Below are 18,222 nucleotides of genomic sequence, written 5' to 3'. Positions count from 1 at the left end.
GTTCCTCCATAATCTTCTGGGAGGTCAATGTGACATTTCCTGAAAGCCACTGTAAATAGTCCTTTAGGAAAAGTTCACTCAGACACACATGGCTTAGCTCAGGAAGAGGGCAGTGGAAGTAAAGCCAGTTTGCGTAAAGCAAACAGTAAAAAATCTTACTGTACCTTGACCATTTCCTTTGAGGACTTCTGACTGTTTACAAAACAATGAAGCTTCTATAGAAAGCTTCAAGGTGATTCTTTAATAGTCATGGATGAATGTCCACTAAAAACCCACTTCCAGCTAACCCCCCCCCCCACACACACACAAAACAGATCGGAAAAATTGTCTTCCTTTTTCTTTTTTTAAAAATTATTTGTATTTATTTATACACAAAATCCTTAAACAATCAGAACTCAGGAAACTAAACTTGCAAAGATTGGGTATAATGTGTCACCTTCCAAGATTAACAGGATAATATAAGTAAGACCTACTATTGGTTGCAATCTTATTGTGGCCACCTCACTATTTACAGATTTCACAAAGTAATTTTATTCTAAACTAAGGATATATTTTGTCTAGGCTCCAAGAATATAAATTAAAAAAAATACAAAATAACTTTATGAGAGTCAAAGTCTCTACAGAAAATAATTACAATAAATCCAACAGGCCTAAACAGAAACCAACACAAGACATAACAATAATAACAAATCAACCCACAACTCTAGGGGGCAATGTGTTAATCAGGATTTCAGAAGAAGTCCAAGATAGAGAGCCAGCTCATCATTTTAGCACAATAATTTAAGCCTACTTTCTCTTTTGCCAATGCTTTGCCTTCTAAGTGGGAAATTAAGAATATATATAACTACTTTTGATATAAGATACCAACTTCTATTTCCTTCTATGTATGCATCTTCTACTTCCCTTTGTTGTTCTTTCTCCTATTGTTTTAACCTCATTCTCACTCCATCTTAACTTTTGTAGACCTTTCTCTGGTTTTTGTGTTTCCCACCTCAATAGTTTTTGGGGTAATATTTCCTTTTTCCTAAATTCAGATCCACTAAATTTAACCGTCACTATTTACAGGCAATGATCACAGGCCACAGAGATTAGGATTCACATGTTCTGCATGGTTACATCTTTCCCATTAATTCCAGGCTGATCCAATCTGAACTCTCTACTACTGATTCTTGCTGGGGACCACTTTATCCTTGGCAAACAAGAAAATGAACAGAAGACTGTGCATGACACCCAAACTTTCAAGGATATGGAAACCTGCTATGCTAAAACAGTTTTGAAACACTTAAGAGGTTTGAGATTTTTCATTTCACAACATTCATCTGTTTTTCCTTTGCTTATTTTGTTTGGCACTATTTATTACAAGGTTAGGAGTAATTCAGAATGAACATTCAGTATTTAATACTTTAGCGTTGCTATTGTTTTTATGTAATATGGGTTATTGCCCCGTGCAAGCTTTGTTTTATATTCTGGGATTTCTAGTTTATGAGCAAGTGTCAACATTTATTTTGATTTTATTTATTTATATTTCATGTTTCTAGACTGCTCATCTCCCTTAAGGTTAGAATAGAAAATGATGCGTTCATTAGAAATATCTGCCAGCTATACTTCCAATGAACATATTTAATAATAAACATATCAATGGAGGGAAAGATAAAGAGGTTGGAATTCTTTCCAACATCTTTGCTAGTGGCAGTCATAGGAGGTGTCTGTATTTTGTTCAGTATAATAAAGTACAGGTAGTCCCCAGCCTAAAACTATTTTTTTAGTGACTGTTTAAAGTTACGTTTCTGAAAAAAGTGACCTATGACAATTTTCACATTTACAACCATTACAGCAGCCCATGGTCACGTTATCAAAAAAAACTAGATGCTTGGCAACTGGCATGGATTTATGACTGTTGCAATGTCCCAGGGTCATGTGATCACCTTCTGCGACCTTCTGATTAAGCAAAGTCAATGGGGAAGCCAAATTCACTTCACAGCTGTGTCAAGAAAGGTTGCAAGATGGCGCAAAATTAACTTAACAAACTGTCTTGCTCAGCCACGGAAAGTTTGGGCTCAGTTATGTTGTAAGTCGAGGACCACTCGTGTTTTCTCTCTCTTTCTGTGTTTGAGGATAGCTGTGTATCTTTCCTTGGGTTGGGTCTGATAGGTTGCAAGTGACACTGTGTCACCTAAAAAGTGGGGACAGAAATAAGCAGTCAGCAGAATTCCAAAATGTTACATAACTCCATTAGGAATTGTTTTTCGCATCCCCTGGACAAGTTTGGCCAGTTTCAACCAAAACCTTTCCTTTGTTGGCTTCCCCTTACAAATCTGGTTGCATTCTGTTCTGTTTTTAGATAGTTATTGTGCTTATGGACAGGCAGAGTCTTTAGCTTATTTGGTTACTAACTCTGGGTTGGAAAGAATAAAAAGAGCAGGACACTTTTGTAGAAAGAGCTTTTTACAAGGCATAATAATGATACAGCTGCAGCCGGACATCTGGAAGAAAGCATCCTTCATGGTTCTGGGAGAAACTCAGTCCAATGGGATGGACAGGTCTGCAGCACTGTGAGTTAGATGCCAATACATCTGGAGGTCTGAGCAGAACTGCAAAATCAATTAGCCCACCCACCTTTTTGCTGTTTTTAAAAGAGAAAACTGTGAAGACCAGAGACAGATATGTGGGTGCCTAATTGTTCTCATTCAAGAATAATATTCCACACATCACATAATGTAAAGCTAATGCTTTAAGAACACAAGTTAACAGATCTGTTCCCAGCACTAAGAACATTACAGTTTACAGCTCGAGACATGTAAAGGACAGAGAAAGAGGAAGGGGACACAACAGAAATGTTAGCATGGTTGTTAGAACTAGTTGATTGGACAGACTGACTCTAGAACTCAAAGACTGGGGTGAGACAGAATATCACAAAATCTGGAACAAATGGTACCAATGGTTAGAAATGAGGGGAAAAGGCCGGGACAGAAAAACATAGACAAGTTAAGAATTGAAAAATATGCTATCAAGAATGTGTGATAGGTAGGAATTGAATATGTATTTGTACGATTAGTAATTATATAAAAGAAAGGATCAACTGACTGACTACATACACCTATGTAATTGATATAAAATGTAATTGTTGTAAGATCCAATCACTATATGGAAATGTTTATGCCAGAAATGTTGCACTATGTCCAATGTTTTTAATGTTTATCTAATAAAAAACTTTTTATTACAAAAAAAAAGGTTACTTTGAGTAGCAGAGACCATTAGTGTTGTGCCCATTTTCATCCATGCTTCATTTTCAAAGGATAAGCATTGTAAGACTTAAAAACAAAAACATGTATAACTTGATATTCAAATTACATGTTTACTACCTTCCTGAACAACTACTGCACTCCTGTTCCAATATTTGTATTAAAAGACTGATTGGGGTAAAGATAGAAAGCAACTCATAAGCAACTGGGTTTTTTTTTCCCTTGTCAATTTCTCCTTTTGTGAGAAATGACACATTTTAGAGACAATCTAGGCATCCTCTGTCATTTGGGGATTGCAGTGCATTTTGGAAGCAACTGCCTGATTTTAAGCTGCATTTATCTCTGGTCAGCATGTCAGCGTACACCTGTATGCCCCCAGTAATATGTGAGCAAATTCAAAGGTTAATGAAGCGGTATCTGACTTCTCCATGATTCAGGGAGAATGTTCTTACCACTGTGAGGTAAAATCGACAAATCCAGCTGAAAACGTGTCTACAGGGAGCTGTGGTGATGGTTCTTCCACTACCTGTTTGAGCTGCTGGAACGGCGTCCCCCAGGAGTCATACGGAAACCGCAAGATTGCTAATTCAATCTAGGTCCAAAAACAAAAGACAGGGAGACATCAAGACATCTTCCGGAGACACTTCTCCCCCTCCCTCTCCCCCATGCCTGCCCAAAGAAAAATATGAAAAGACTACTGCTAAAGAGGACCCAAACTCAATCCAATGTTGTTGCACGCTGCCACCTGCAGGCTGAGAGCTGAAATTACAACTTCGTTTGGATTTTATTTTTGTGATTTCTGCGCCGGAGGCTGTGCTTTTCTCCCACCCCCCTCCCTCTTCCATTTTTCCTTGGAAACACTGGGCTCATTTGGTGCCTCTGAGGCACAGCCTGTGCAAGTCTCTGGAGACAGCATGTCTCTGGGAATATTTCAAAGCTGCAGCTTTGAAATATGTGAGACGAGTTCTTCTGGTTTGTGCCACGTACCCACAGCTTCTCTAGAAGACACGAGGATGCCAGGGGAGAGTCTGCTTTCCTCTCTTTGCCCAGCCCACGAGGGCTGTTGCAACAAAAGGGGACTAATCGTTCCCAAGAGAATTATTCTGACTTGCTACCAGGAACCTTAATGTTCACCCCAAATGCGTATTTCTCTCCTGCGGGCATGGTGCCAATGGAACGAGCTTTGTGATGGATGGTTGCTATAGGGCTTTTTTTCCCCCCCGTTTGCAGACACGCAACCCACGTATGCTGCTGCCTGGTTTTTCAATATTCATCACAAGCAAATGCAGAACTATGGCTGAGGACGATAGCTGGACCTGCTAAGATTCTTCCATTTCTGAAGAAAGTATAAAAAGCCCATTCTAAATTTAAATGGATAAACTCTTTTGCCAATCACATGGACCAATTGGGGAGTTGTTTATAAATTATGCTCTTATAGCTAACGTAGTGCTGGGTAAATTCTGACTCTGAAAGGGTTTGCTTCCCCCCCCCTCCCCAACCAGGCTTCCCTGAACGGTTTATTCTTTCACCCCTATTGCATAAAGGTGATGCACAATAAATTCTGGCTTTTGCCCAGAAAATACAATTATTTTGCAAAAAAACCCCAATAAGTTGGGGGGGGGAGCGAGAGAGTGAGAAAAGGGACCACTCTTTAAATCACTTAAAGAGTACAAACCAGGCAGATTCCCAAAACACAAACAAGACAAGCAAAATAAAAACAAGCTAAACGTCGTCTTTCTATATGCAGCTGAATTCAAACAGTTATGGGAAGAGAGAATGGGTCAGGAACTAACTGTGTACTCTTTTATCAGTCAATCAATAACAGCCAGTCAGGATGCTTTCTAAAGGATGCTTACCTTTGGAAGGGTGTAAAAAACTGTGGGGATTCATGGTAAAAGGTAACGGTTTCCCCACACATGCATGCTAGTCATTTCCGGCTCTAGGGGGCGGTGCTCATCTCCGTTTTTTAGCTGAAAAGCCAGCGCTGCCTGAAGACATTTCCGTGGTCATGTGACTGCCATGACTAAATGCCGAAGGACCACGGAACGCTGTTACTTTCCCACCAAGGTGGTTCCTAGTTTTCCACTTGCATTTTTACATGCTTTCGAACTGCTAGGTTGGCAGAAGCTGGGACAAGTAACGGGAGGTCACTCTGTTAAGCGGCGCTAGGGAGAAGTGTGACCCTGAAGGAATTTAGAGCAGACTTTGGGAAATCATGAGAGGCAGAGCAAGGCAGGTGCAAATCGTGAGAGGCGGAGAAACCTGGACAGGAGATAGTCCAGAGATAGAAGGAATTATAAGAAAGAAACTCAAAATATTCCCACCTTGATTTTGTTTCATACAAAATGGGACTCAGAAAATAGGTTTTCAAGATTCTATGGTACCATTCAACAATAAAGCAGCATTCCTTGAATCCCTACTGCACCTCTGTTAAACTCGATCATGTCATGACTTATCGTGAGGTATTGTGATGCTTTTTGCCTTTGCGGAGTCATGGTGGACATGGCCTGTGCGTGACACATTCAGCCCGTGGGCCACCAGTTTGACAGGCCTGCTACGGTGTCTTTCTTCTTGAAGAGAAACTGAGTTGAGTCTTGAAAACCTCTTAAAGTTTCTCTCTCTCTCTCTCTCTCTCTCTCTCTCTCTCTCTCATTTTATACTCAACAAAGTCAAGACAAGCTTTACCTTGAGTTTCTTTCTCACACTTTCTCCTTTTTTGGTCCATCTTTAAAATCCCACTCTCCTTCTCCCCATAGTGGCGCTCTCTCATCCCTTCTCTAAGGTCAGTTCTAAATTCTTTTACAATGACTTGCCATCAGAACACAATCAATTCACTCAAGAATCTTCCATGCAATTTTCCCCTTTCTTTGAAACCGTACGTTTACGCTACACACCTTCTTAATTTAAATGCAGTTAAACCCATTTCAGATTACAAGGATTTTGAGTTGCAAAAGTCAGCAGAAAAGAATAAATAATAAAATTATTCCCGGCATCATTCTTCAGTAATGTATTCTTACCATTGTAATCCCCAGACTCCAAATATCAGATTTTACACTGTATCCTTTTTGGTTTAGTTCCGGGTTGATTCTTTCAGGCTTGAATGGGGAGTAAAAGAGAGAGAGAAAATTAAATTGATATATACTGATTCCCTGAAAATAAGACCTCCCCAGATAATAAGCCCAATTGGGCTTTTGAGCGCATGTGCAAAAATAAGCACTCCCCGAAAATACTGCAATGCAGCAGCAGCAGCCATGAGGTGATCACACTCGCCACCTCCTGCACCTCAAAAATAATAAGACCTCCCCGAAAGTAAAGCCAAGTGCTTATTTCTGGGGTAAAAAGAAAATAAGATCCTGTCTTATTTTCAGGGAAACACGATAGTTAGTTTTAAGTGTTTACTCAGGGAATGGAATAATGTTCTACTACTGCTATGACAAACGTAACACATTCACAGGCCAAACTGTTATTAAATCAACTTAAACTGGGTCTGGGTCTATACAATATGCTTTGAGTCAAAGGCAAAGTAGCCAAATTGTATTACAATCTAGTATGCAACAGCACAGGACAGTATATTTACAAGAACCAGGTTAGTTACAAATAGCAATTTGCCTCCCTTTCTAGGATAGAAGTGTTGTGGTCTGCTGGTGGCCTGCAGAGCTGGCAGCAGTCAGACAGTGAGGAGCTTGGGGAGGAAAATGGGCCAGTCCTGGAGTTTTGCGAAGGAGGCAGAGTAGGGGCCAGGGCCATCTGGGAGTTATGTGCTGCCTCCAGAACCTCCGGAGCATGACACCAGCGAGGCAGAAGAACAGTGTGAGCCTGTTCCCACTGTGCGCATGCACAGAGCTTCCAGAAGGCAAGAACAATTAAGACAAAAAGGGTCTACAAATGCCTGCCTTTGCTCACCCCCCAAACATTTGCACAAATGGACACATTCATCCCTCCCCATATTACTTTTGACATCAACAAAGATATTGTTTTTTCTCTTTTTCCCCTTATGCTACAATAATCAAAGTACTGGTAATAGGGGGATTCGACAGGAAGTTCTCCAGTTGCACAAACGTGGGGAATGTGAGCTCTGAAGAGCCTCACATGAACCCTGTCTGACAAACTTACTCTGGTGATCCTTTTTTGGATCAGAACCCTCCTGGAGGGGGGAGGGGTAAAGAAAGGCAGAGTCTCATCAGACCCAGAGGGAGGCAACAGGTCCCTCGCAGGTCGGAGATTTGCCTTATGAATCGAAGTGGGGGCGACAGCCTGCAATATGGCTGACAAGATGCTGACTTCCTGTCTAAGCAAATGAACAGGAGGGTGAGAAAGAGATGAAAGACTGGTAAGAAAATTTATCTAACCCACAGCCATAAATCAAACCTGGTAAAGGCAAAGAAATCTTGAGAGCATAAATAATATTGATGGTCAGACCGGGATTTTCTCCAAAAGAAAGAAAGAAAGGAAAGAGAGGGTTGAACCCACCCACCCCCACCCCCCAAAAAAGCTATTTTGCTTGAAACAAATTCGGACAGAAAAGGAGAAAGCAGAGAAGTGACAAACTCACTCAAATACAAACTCTAAATTTGGTTTTGGTTTTGAAATAGAAACCAAACTTTCCGAAGGATTTACTTCGCTTTGAAGCAACTCCAAAAAATCAAGAAAAAAGGCACTTCTTCTCACTGATAACTGATAACCTAACCTTGACTGTGCGGGAAGTTCTAATTAACCAACTGCGATAAATCAGAATATGGGAAAGCAGGAGGCAAAAGAGAAACGTACCCAAATCTGCCTGTTTGCAAGTTTGTTCCAATTGGTATGTTTTGAGCAGCTGTGGCTGACCAGAGGCGGAAGGTGACAGGGGAAAGAATTATTAGAGTCAAGAACTGGGAAATGTGAGGGTTCTCCCCCCCACCCTCCTTTTGTCCTTTTTTTTCCTCTGCAAAAGAATAAGATGCCCCCGGCTTCTCTTCCGGTCTCACAGTAGTTGAAATTTAAGGTGGATCAGACCCTCAAAATAAGACTTGTATAACTAACTGCAATTTTGGAACTGGACATTAAGGAAGAACAAAAGACTAAAATGGCTCCCATCGCTCTTCCCCACAGTAGCTGAAGTAGATAAATTTAAGGTGGACCAGAACTCTGAAATAAGAACTGTATAACTGTAACTTTAGAACTGCACATCATGGAAAGCTGGGAATTTGAAGAACTATGTGAAATTATAAAAAATATGCAGAAATCATTAAAATCGTTAAAATCAAGCCTAAATAGAATTTTGAACCCAGAGAAGCAGAGTGGGAGGAACAGCTGGATCCTGTCCCAGATGCACATATGCACGGAGAAGTGTGGAGAGGAGATCAATGCAGGACTGAGGGCCAGCTATCCAGGAAAAGGAGGAGACGTTAACAAGCCCCTCCTTGGCTGGGATATAAGGAGGGGTGTGGGAGGCATGGTTGTTGGCGACATTTGTTCATGCTCCAGAAGAGTTCCCTCCGGTGGATTCCTTGACAGGATTTCCTTGCCACTAACCAGATTGGTCAATACTCTTTGTGTTGAGATTGAAGTGCCAATTGAGGCTCCCTGCGGGGAACACAAAGACAGCTTGTGAATCACCTATGGATGTGTGACCTGGAGCTTTGTCAGTGATTGCGGTGTATTCCTGCCTTTCTAAATAAAAAGGAGTTTCTCCTCACGAGTAGGCTGTTGAGTGGGGCTCATGAAGGCTGAGTCAGAACAGAGTGCGGTAAAGAACTATGGAGCTGTATATAAGTCTAAGTGCTATTACTATTGCTATCAGATACCAGGAAGAAGTGGGTAAGATCTTGCCTTCCCCAACTCATGATTTTTTTAACAGTTAAGGTGACAGAGTGCTGCCAGAATGACTGGGTAAAATGTTTTGTGAAGAAAGCTTGAGGTAAAGATCATCACAAGCTAATAAAGATTCAGGATAATTTGTTTGATAAAGGCAAATGGAAGGTCTTCCATCTTCTGCAAAGATATCTGCCTCTTCACCACTTTATGGGAAGGTCATTAAGGGAAAGCAGACCAAGTCTCCACTCTTAAGAAATTCCAGGAGATAAAAGTTGTTCTGTATGATCAGTTCTTGAAATTCTTGTACAAATTAGTTTCAGTTCAATAAATCTTGCCAACAAAGCTGGGTGAGAATCTTGCTTTTAGTTTGAGAAGCTGGTGCCAATCTTAACAAACACTTAGCACAACTCCCATCCTATACATTCTCCAGTTTGAGGGTATTTCCAAAAAAAAAGGCAACCAAAAATGCTGTTGTCTTCCTTAATGGGATAGAATGCAAGCTTTCTGAAGCCAATAATCACATCTTGCTAGTAGAAAAAAGCAGCAGATTGCAAAGACTCCTCAAAGGGGAAGAAATCACAGATGGCAGCCAAAACAACAGTGTTAATATTCCAAAGCCCTGCATGCTTGGTAAATTTCTCAGCAGAGCATCCTCACTGACAGGTTTGTGCATTTTGCTTAATTGTGATGGAGAAGATCCTTGCAGATTTGTCTGTAATCCTGGTAAGTTTATTATAGTATTAAGATGGCATGGCCACCCATGCACAACCTATAGAAGGCAGCCGAGACAGTGACAAATTCATTTCTGTTGAATTCACAATTGGCTCAGTGTGTGCAAGCTGAAAGAGTTCCAGCCAAAGGCACAGGAAATCTATAAGCAAATGTAGGAAAGTGTATGTATTTCTGTAAGAAATGAACTAAATGCTTATATGGCACTACAGTTTCTAGTAGTCACGCATCAAGAATGCGTTTAAGATTAAGGTATTGGGAGGGAAGTTCTTAAGAACATAGAAAAAAAATCAAGAAAAGAGAAACTACTGCTTCCTTGTTCCCAAGGAATATGAGACTCTCCAAGTTCTTTAGTTCAAAAAAATAAACATTACTTGGATATACTTGTTCAACTTTGAACTATAATGTCCGAGTCTCATGATACTCTCAGATTTTTACAAAGATGTTCAAGATAGTTTACTTCTAATTAAGTGTGCATTGCAGATTGCACATATGCTGTATCTCATTTTCATTTTATAGTATCAGGTTTCAATCATTTTTGGCTGACCTTAATTGCCAGAGTAGAAGCTGTAATTACCAGCCCCTGTGTGAACTGTTAATGTATGTACCTAACTCCAGACATTCCCTTCAGGAAGGCTGAGAAAGTGCTACATCACTGCCCAAAGGCATCTATTGCATTGTACTGCGGCAGAATCTAACACGCCTCATCTGGGCCAGTCTAACTTGATGAAAAGTTTGGGGGAGGGGGGAATACTGTAAATGTTAAATGCTCTTTGGGGTTTTAAAGGTACATGGAGCACCATGATATGATTGAGCACAGCGACTGTTCTCCCTGTGTTCAAGGGTCTCCAAAGGAAAGATCAAGAGTTCCAATCCAGCTGTTTCACTGCCTCTGAAAAGGAAAGGCTGGGGGATACATCAGCTTATCTGCGCACAGTCAAAGTTCTCATTCTGGTTTGAATAATGCATCAAATGATTCTTTCTGCTTAAAGTGAACATGTGTATGTGGCTTCTTATCTCCAGTGTTCTTACTGCAGAGTTTCTATCTGGGTCTATCGTCTAATCCTAGAGAGGTACTTAGAACATTTACTTGAATTGAAACCAACAAAGAATCCTATGGCTGGATGCATGGCAGGAAAGCAGCACACCAGCCAGCCACGATAGTTTTGTTTTGCAAACTTTATGCCTATGGTGGTTCCGAATAATTACACGTCCTCTTCCTAGTTTTGAAGACTGGGAATTGACAGGTCCCAGTAATCTCTTCCTGTCTCTCCAGTTTCAGTGCTAGTATGAAAATTGGTTAGATGGGCATGGGACCCAAGATTGGTGGTGTTATCTTGGTTTTTCGCAGTATTCATTTAGAAGTTCACTGTAGAAGAACTAGAGTTAATCATAACTACCATAGTTGTAACTTATCTTACCATAGTTGTAATATATCTTAACAAGATGTTGGATAGCCATTTGTCTAGAAAGGTATAGAGTTTCCTGACTAGGCAGGGGGTTGGACTAGAAGACCTCCAAGGTCCCTTCCAACTCTGCTATTGTATTATATTGTATTATATTATAAGCTGTGGAGAACTGTATTTTGAAATAGGTCATTATGAACTTGGTCAACATCACTGGCTGGAAATGGTCATCAGGAAGTCATATTGTGAGTCTCTATTTCAGATCCTCCCGTTGACAGAATGTGGTAGGTTCAGTCCTGGCACCTTAGAGCAAAACAGCTACTCTAAAACATTGTTTCATTTTACAAGATAACCAACAAAGTCATTCTAACAGATTTTCACCAAGCCAAATCTTTAGACCTTCATTCTTCTACTGCCTTTCTGATATTTCTGCTGTTTCTATGGTGTTTTTTTGGTGTTCAGATGCAAAGCAACCTTGAATACCTTAGAAATGTAGACTACATACATAAAAACACCCTTTCTTAAGGCCCTCTAATCTCTTAATTCGGGTTAGAGTCCGGATAACTGAATACAGCCAAGTGTTTACTGGCCGGATGCCCTTCCTGATGCCACATGGACTTCGCAGCAGATACCTTTTCTTTGCACCCTGAAAAACTATCTAGGATTGAATTGTGAGTGGGAGGCAAGCATCTTCACCACTACACTGCCCACACACTCACATACACACACACGGATCACAGAGATGGACAGTCACTTAGTGACTGAACAATACACACACAGAATATGTGTATATGTATATAATGTATATGTGTGTGTGCACATGCACACGCACATGTATATATCTTAAATTTGATAAAACAAAGCAAATATCTGCCATTGTGTGCATAGTAAGTGACGTGACACAGTTTGCCCTGAAGGTTTCACGATTCACTGCACTTACTGCCATATACGGTTTGCATCCAGCATCCATTGTCTTAGCCACAGAATCAACGAGGTACCCACTAATTCCAAAGTCACACATTTTCACCTGTCCTTGTGTATTAATCAGCACATTGGAAGGCTTGACATCTGCAAAAGAAATTACAGAGGAATGTCATTGCTTGCAAGCACTCCCTTTTTTTTTCTTGTTGGAGATTATGGTGAAAAAGGAAGCAGGCTACAACATGGGTTGTCACCAGCAGAGGGCACCCAAAGCAATGCACCGTTTATTTGTTGGCTTAAAATAAAAAGATCTACACACAAAATGCACACACGCAGACACAAATGTATTTTTCCATAGACTGTAGTCTGGCGTTTATTCCTACCAATAATTCCACTATTAATTTACACTGAGGAAACAGCTAATAGAGTTCAAACAGAATGGCAAATGCTTTTAGCTGTGTGTTAATCAGGATGAAAAACCTAGAAATTGGCACTGAGAAGACATACTTTCTTTCAAAGTTTCTTCTCTCCATGGAGCAAAATGAAACATGGTTAATTGTTGATACTTACCGTATTTTTCAGAGTATAAGGCACACCTTTTTACCTCAAAAAAAGAGGCTGAAAATCTGGGTGCGTCTTATACAATGAATACAGCATTTGTTGCCTCCCGAAACCCCACCCCCTTCACCAAAATGGCCATGTAGAGCCTCTAGGAAGCTTTTAGAGAGCTCCTAGAGGTTGGGGAGGGCAGAAATGAGCAAAAAACGGCCCAGTTTTTGCTCAATTCTACACCCCCCCCAAGCCCCCAGGAGCACTCTATAAGCTTCCTAAAGGCCATCCATGTCCTTTCTTTTCTTACAATAAATGGGCCCATTTTCGCAAAAAATGGGCCATTTTTGCTTGGTTGTCGTCCCCCCCCGGGGAGCACTTTGCAAGCCCACTAAAGGCTATTCATGCCTTGGGGGGGGGGGAAACGGGCCCGTTTTCACGAGATTTGCAGAGTGGAAAAACTTTTTTTTTTTAATTTGCCTCTTCAAAACATTGGTGTGTCTTATACTCCAGTGCATCTTATACTCCTAAAAATACGGTACTTATTTGACCAATCGATTTATACCTTGCTTTGCATTCAAGAGCTCAAGATGGCATGCATAACACTCACTTATATTGTTTTTCCCAAAAGAACTCTGTGAAGCAGATTGGGTCGAGAGATCAGCCCAAAGTCAGCCAGGGAGTTTCAGTGGCTGAGGAGGGACGAGAACCTGGGTCTCCTCCTTTTCCTAAGCCAACTTCTTAAACACTACAGCAGTTAACTTTAAAAGTGGCCCTCTAATATCCTACTAACAAATGTCACAAGTCACACTAAACTATAGTACATGATCATAAAAGTAGTCCTCGCTCAGCAACCACAATTGGGCCAAGCAACTCAGTCACTAAGTGCTGTGTCACTAAGTGTATCCCATGAAGAGCTTATAAATTCATTTCCCCCTTGGTCATTAAGTGCCACAATCACTAAGGAAAAAAAAGTTATGTGATTGCGATGTGCTATTTTGTTTCCACCTCCTTCATGAACATTGCTTGTCAAAAACCAGTTGTGAAGCCTGCAAAAGATAATCACATGATTGCATGATGCTGCAAGGGTCATTAATGGGCCTGGAGAATCCATTCGGAGCCAATCAAGTGGCTTGTTTGATTCCGAAGTCAACTATCTTGGGTGGTGGTGGTGGGGGAAACGGGAGGGTTAAATTCTGAATTTTTAAATTTTTTAAACCCGCCTGGAGTCACCGCGTGTGAGTTGGGAGGCTATGTAAATCTGTTTAATAAATAAATAAAATTCAAGGATTGGTTGCAGTGCTATTTTTTTACATTATTGTAACTTTGAGCTAAACATGGCAATCGGTAAGTCAGGGCTACAAATATGATCATGATGGTGCACTACTACAGGCTAACTCAACTACTTCAGCTCGCTGCCAGGAGTTCGATCCTGACCGGCTCAAGGTTGACTCCGCCTTCCATCCTTCCAAGGCTGGTAAAATTGGGACCCAGATTGTTGGCAGGGCAATATGCTGACTCTGTAGACCACTTAGAGAGGGCTGTAAAGCACTGTGAAGTGATATAGAAGTGCTATTACTAGTGGTATATGCACATCATGAACATGTTTGAGGCCTCCTTCTCTGCAACACTGGTTTGCTTAACATGACACAAGCACTATTTGAGATCATGGCAGTCACAAAGCTTAATTTATCCATTTTGGATTCACCATCTGTTACAGCATTCAGACAGAAAAGATGGCAGGTGTGTTTCCTTATTGTGAAAACAGACAAACAGGACCTCTGATTAGAACTAAGGCACGGGAGCATTCCACAGAGCTTTGAGGTCAAAACTGGCTCTTAATTTGATAACTATCTGCTCATCAAGCTACTCCAATGAAAATCTCTCCAGCCTGGATGTCCACAAAATACAGTGAGGCAGGATTTTAAGTTACAATCCAGAGGACAGCATTTAACTTTTCAGTTGTATTACTGATTAATCAAAGCATATGAGCCAGTTTGTCCCCTAAGTCAGAATAGCTTGGCCTGACTTTAGTTGCTCTCCATAGCCCAATTTAAGACTTAAATACCGCTTCATAGTCTTTTATAGACCTCTCTAAGCAGTTTACAGAGTCAGCCTATTGCCCCCCAACAATCTGGGTCCTCATTTTACCGCTCTTAGAAGGATTGGAGGCTGAGTCAACCTTGAGCAATTCAGAATCAAACTCCTGCAGTACTGCATTCTAACCACCACACCACCACTGAGTAAGCAGCAATATAATTTTTAAAAAATAATAAAATAAAATAATACAATAGAATAAATAAAAAACCGTTATTCTAAACGATGTAATACAAAGTAGTCGCCTTAGAATAATAGCATGGCATTCCACTGTCTGTCCAAAGGCTTTCAGTGAAAAAAAAAAATCTGGGAAAACAGGAAGCCACTATTATGCAAAAGCACTACTTGCCCAGTGCCCCGGGGCTGCAGTGACATCCCCATAGGGAAGCCTCCCCCCCCCCCAGTCAAAATGGTTGGCTGGGGTTTTTCTTTATTGTTCACTTTGGACCCAGGGTAGTTAAATGAAAGATTTTGCTTCTTTAAAACAAACAAAAAACCATAGCTTTTCAGAGCTGAATGTCAATGGCAAGATCCAAGAAGCATTGGAAGGAAAAGAAGGAGGAGGGGGGAAAGGGTGGGAATCAGAGACAAATATATGTGGGTTCGGGGGTTAAATGATAAGAGAGATCTTTTATCCAAAAGCCCTGCCCCCTCTTTCCCAGCTGAGTGAGAGAATTGAAGCACCAAGTTTGTGCTTACTTACCTCGGTGAATTACAGAGAGTTTACTATGTAGGTGTTCTAATGCTTTTACAATCTGAAATGCATAAGAGAGAGAATCAGCTGCAGCGGCTGAAGCAGAAAGAGTTATTTTCAGGGCACAAGTTCACACACACACACACACACACACACACACACACACACCCTTTCAACACTTAACCCCAGGTAGAGACAGTCTGGGGTTGGGCATCTTGGTAATTAACCAGCAGAAGAATGCTGAGCCTGCAGTCTAATACCAACATAATAAAACATGATTCATGCCAAACACCCTTTGCAGCATGGCCAAGCTAAAGGTTGATATAAGGAGCCCTTTTTCCAAGGGTCAGACTCTACCCATCCTTTCTGCATCTTTACAGGGGAAATTTTTTTGATTAAAATTCCAGCCGTCTCCCAATGAATCAAATGTTTTTATAGCAAGGATCTGTTTTGATTATTTTTCCCCCGCAGAACAGAAAGAGTTGGGGGATGAACAGAGCGCTGGTTACCAAGCAGGATTAAGTTTAAAAATTCCTTTGCAATAAAATAATATGCACCTCCTATTATCAATTACCTTACTGTACAGGTAGTCCTCGACTTACAACAGTTTGCTTAGTGACCATTCAGTTACAAACGCACCGGACAAAAGTGACTTGTGATCGTTTTTCACACTTCTGACCGATGCAGAATCCCCATGGTCATCTGATCAAAATTCAGCCACTTGGCAACTGACTCATATTTATGACGGTCGCAGTGTCCTGGGATCATGTGACCAGCTTTTGCGACCTTCCGATAAGAAAAGTCAATCTGGGAAACCAGATTCACTTAACAACTGTGTTGTTAATTTAACAACTGCAGTGATTCACTTAACAAATGTGGCAAGAAAAGTCATAAATGGGGCAAAGTGTACTTAACAAATTTCTCACTTAGCAACATGAATTTTGGGCTCAATTGTGGTCATAAGTTAAGGACTATCTGTATAAACACAAGAAATGTCAAAAGGTTAAACAGATATTTTTTGTTGTACCTAAGTTGGTCCTGATCTTCTCCTTTCCTGAGAACGGTTCCTTCCCCATTAACAAAAATACTGCCACCACTTCCATCAATGTATTCCAGGAAACTTTTAAGGAAAGATAGCTATATAATAATTCTGTGCACCTGCTTTTACTACAGTCCATTTTCAAATGTGTGTTGTTTTTTTAAATGAAGGCAGATTGTCTGCAAACTGACTCCAAGCAGATCAGGTTGCACCCAGAACCCTTTCTCCTGCCTCAAGGGTTTAAGAAGCTGCAGACTGCAGACAGATAGACTAATAAAACCAAATAATTGCATTTCCTTCCATGCTCTTTAGAGGTATGAAGAAAGAAAAGGAGGAAATATAGCTGCGATTGACAGCTCTGGCTTCCAACCGATAGCTCCCCCCACCCCACTTTCAGCCCTAGTGTTTAGTGAAAGGTATAAGAACCTCAGTTAGTCAGCTAAGCAAAACATAAATACAATCCTTTTTTTTTTTTCAACTTTTTTTTGGGGGGGTGGATTTTTACTTTTACAAAACAAATAGATTCCCCACTCCAGAGTTCATAGAACTCTGCCCCAAAACCTACAAATTACAATCTTTTTTTAAAAAAAATCTCAGATTATCAAGGTATTTAACGCAGAAAACATTGTTATCATTTATCTAACCCATTTGGATTTGAACTAAGGTGGCTCATGCTTGAAGCAGGAAGGGTAAGGCCCAAATCAAATTTTATTTTCAATATCAGATCTTCTAATTACCATATTTTTTAGGTATAAGACGAACCTTTTTCCCCGTAAAAGAGGGTGAAAATTTGGATGCATCTTATACACCAAATATAGCCCCGTCCACACCGGCCCCCGCCCTTTGGCCTCTGCCTCCCAGCAATTTACCTCCTTGCAGCAAACAGGAAAATTGGGCTTACAGAGGTGGCAATAGGCTATGGCAATTCCTGCGGCCTGAAAGAGCTGATCATAGGGAAGCCCTGCTGAAATTGAAAGTGAAACTGGCTGTTTGCTATTTGCTGCAAGGGGCAAATTGCTGGGAGACAGAGGCAGATTTTTTTTACTTTTAATCAGGCTAAGCTGTTTGCTGCCAGGAGGTACCGTATTTTTCAGAGTATAAGATGCACTGGAGTATAAAACGCACCAAGGTTTTCAAGAGGCAAATTTTTTTAAAAAGTTTTGCATTCTGCAAACCTCCCCAAAACAGCCCCCCCTTTTTTTTTCAAAAAAAGGGCATGAATAGCCCTTAGGAGGCTTGTAGAGTGTTCCTAGAGTGGGGAAGGGGGGTGGCAAAAACGAGCAAAAAATAGCCTGGGTTTTTTTTTTTTTCAAAAATTGGCCTGTTTTTTGTCAAAAAAGGCCATTAGGAAGCTTATAGGATGCTCCCCGGGAGGGGTGTGCAAATTTGAGCAAAAAAACATTTCATTTTTTGCTCATTTCTGCCCTCCCCAGCCCCCAGAAGCTCTCTGAAAGCCTCCTAAAAGCTATGCAAGGCTATTTTGGTGAAGGGGCGGAATTTCAGGAGGCAAAAAAATGCTGTATTCAGCGTATAAGACATACCCAGATTTTCAGCCACTTTTTGGGGGGGAAAGGGTGCGTCTTATACTCCAAAAATACTATAAATGCCTATAGAATGTTCAAATTATTAGACTTATTTTTTAAAGACTGTTTTATTATTGTTCTAGACAACTTAACTAAATGAAGCAACTATTTAAAATAAATGCTTGCAACCCAGTGCTATTGTATTTTCTTTTAAATAGCAGAGAAT

General features: G+C 40.7%; 1 protein-coding gene across 3 annotated transcripts in view; it reads right to left on the bottom strand.

Annotated features, from left to right (window-relative positions):
* MAP2K6 (mitogen-activated protein kinase kinase 6) overlaps positions 1-18,222 on the bottom strand; it is a 120,943-nt gene that overhangs the window by 13,387 nt on the left and 89,334 nt on the right. For all 3 annotated transcript variants that reach the window (XM_032209993.1, XM_032209991.1, XM_032209994.1), the window contains exons 7-10: positions 15,444-15,495; positions 12,114-12,241; positions 6,260-6,337; positions 3,695-3,834 (exon numbers count right to left, since the gene is read on the bottom strand). In XM_032209993.1, the coding sequence (XP_032065884.1) occupies positions 3,695-3,834; positions 6,260-6,337; positions 12,114-12,241; positions 15,444-15,495 (398 nt within the window). The remainder of the gene's footprint in view (positions 1-3,694; positions 3,835-6,259; positions 6,338-12,113; positions 12,242-15,443; positions 15,496-18,222) is intronic.

This window comes from Thamnophis elegans, chromosome 2, assembly GCF_009769535.1.
Source record: "Thamnophis elegans isolate rThaEle1 chromosome 2, rThaEle1.pri, whole genome shotgun sequence".
NCBI classification, from domain to species: Eukaryota; Metazoa; Chordata; class Lepidosauria; order Squamata; family Colubridae; genus Thamnophis; species Thamnophis elegans.
Note: the sequence above shows the minus strand (reverse complement) of the source record. Positions and strands in the feature narration are given on the sequence as shown.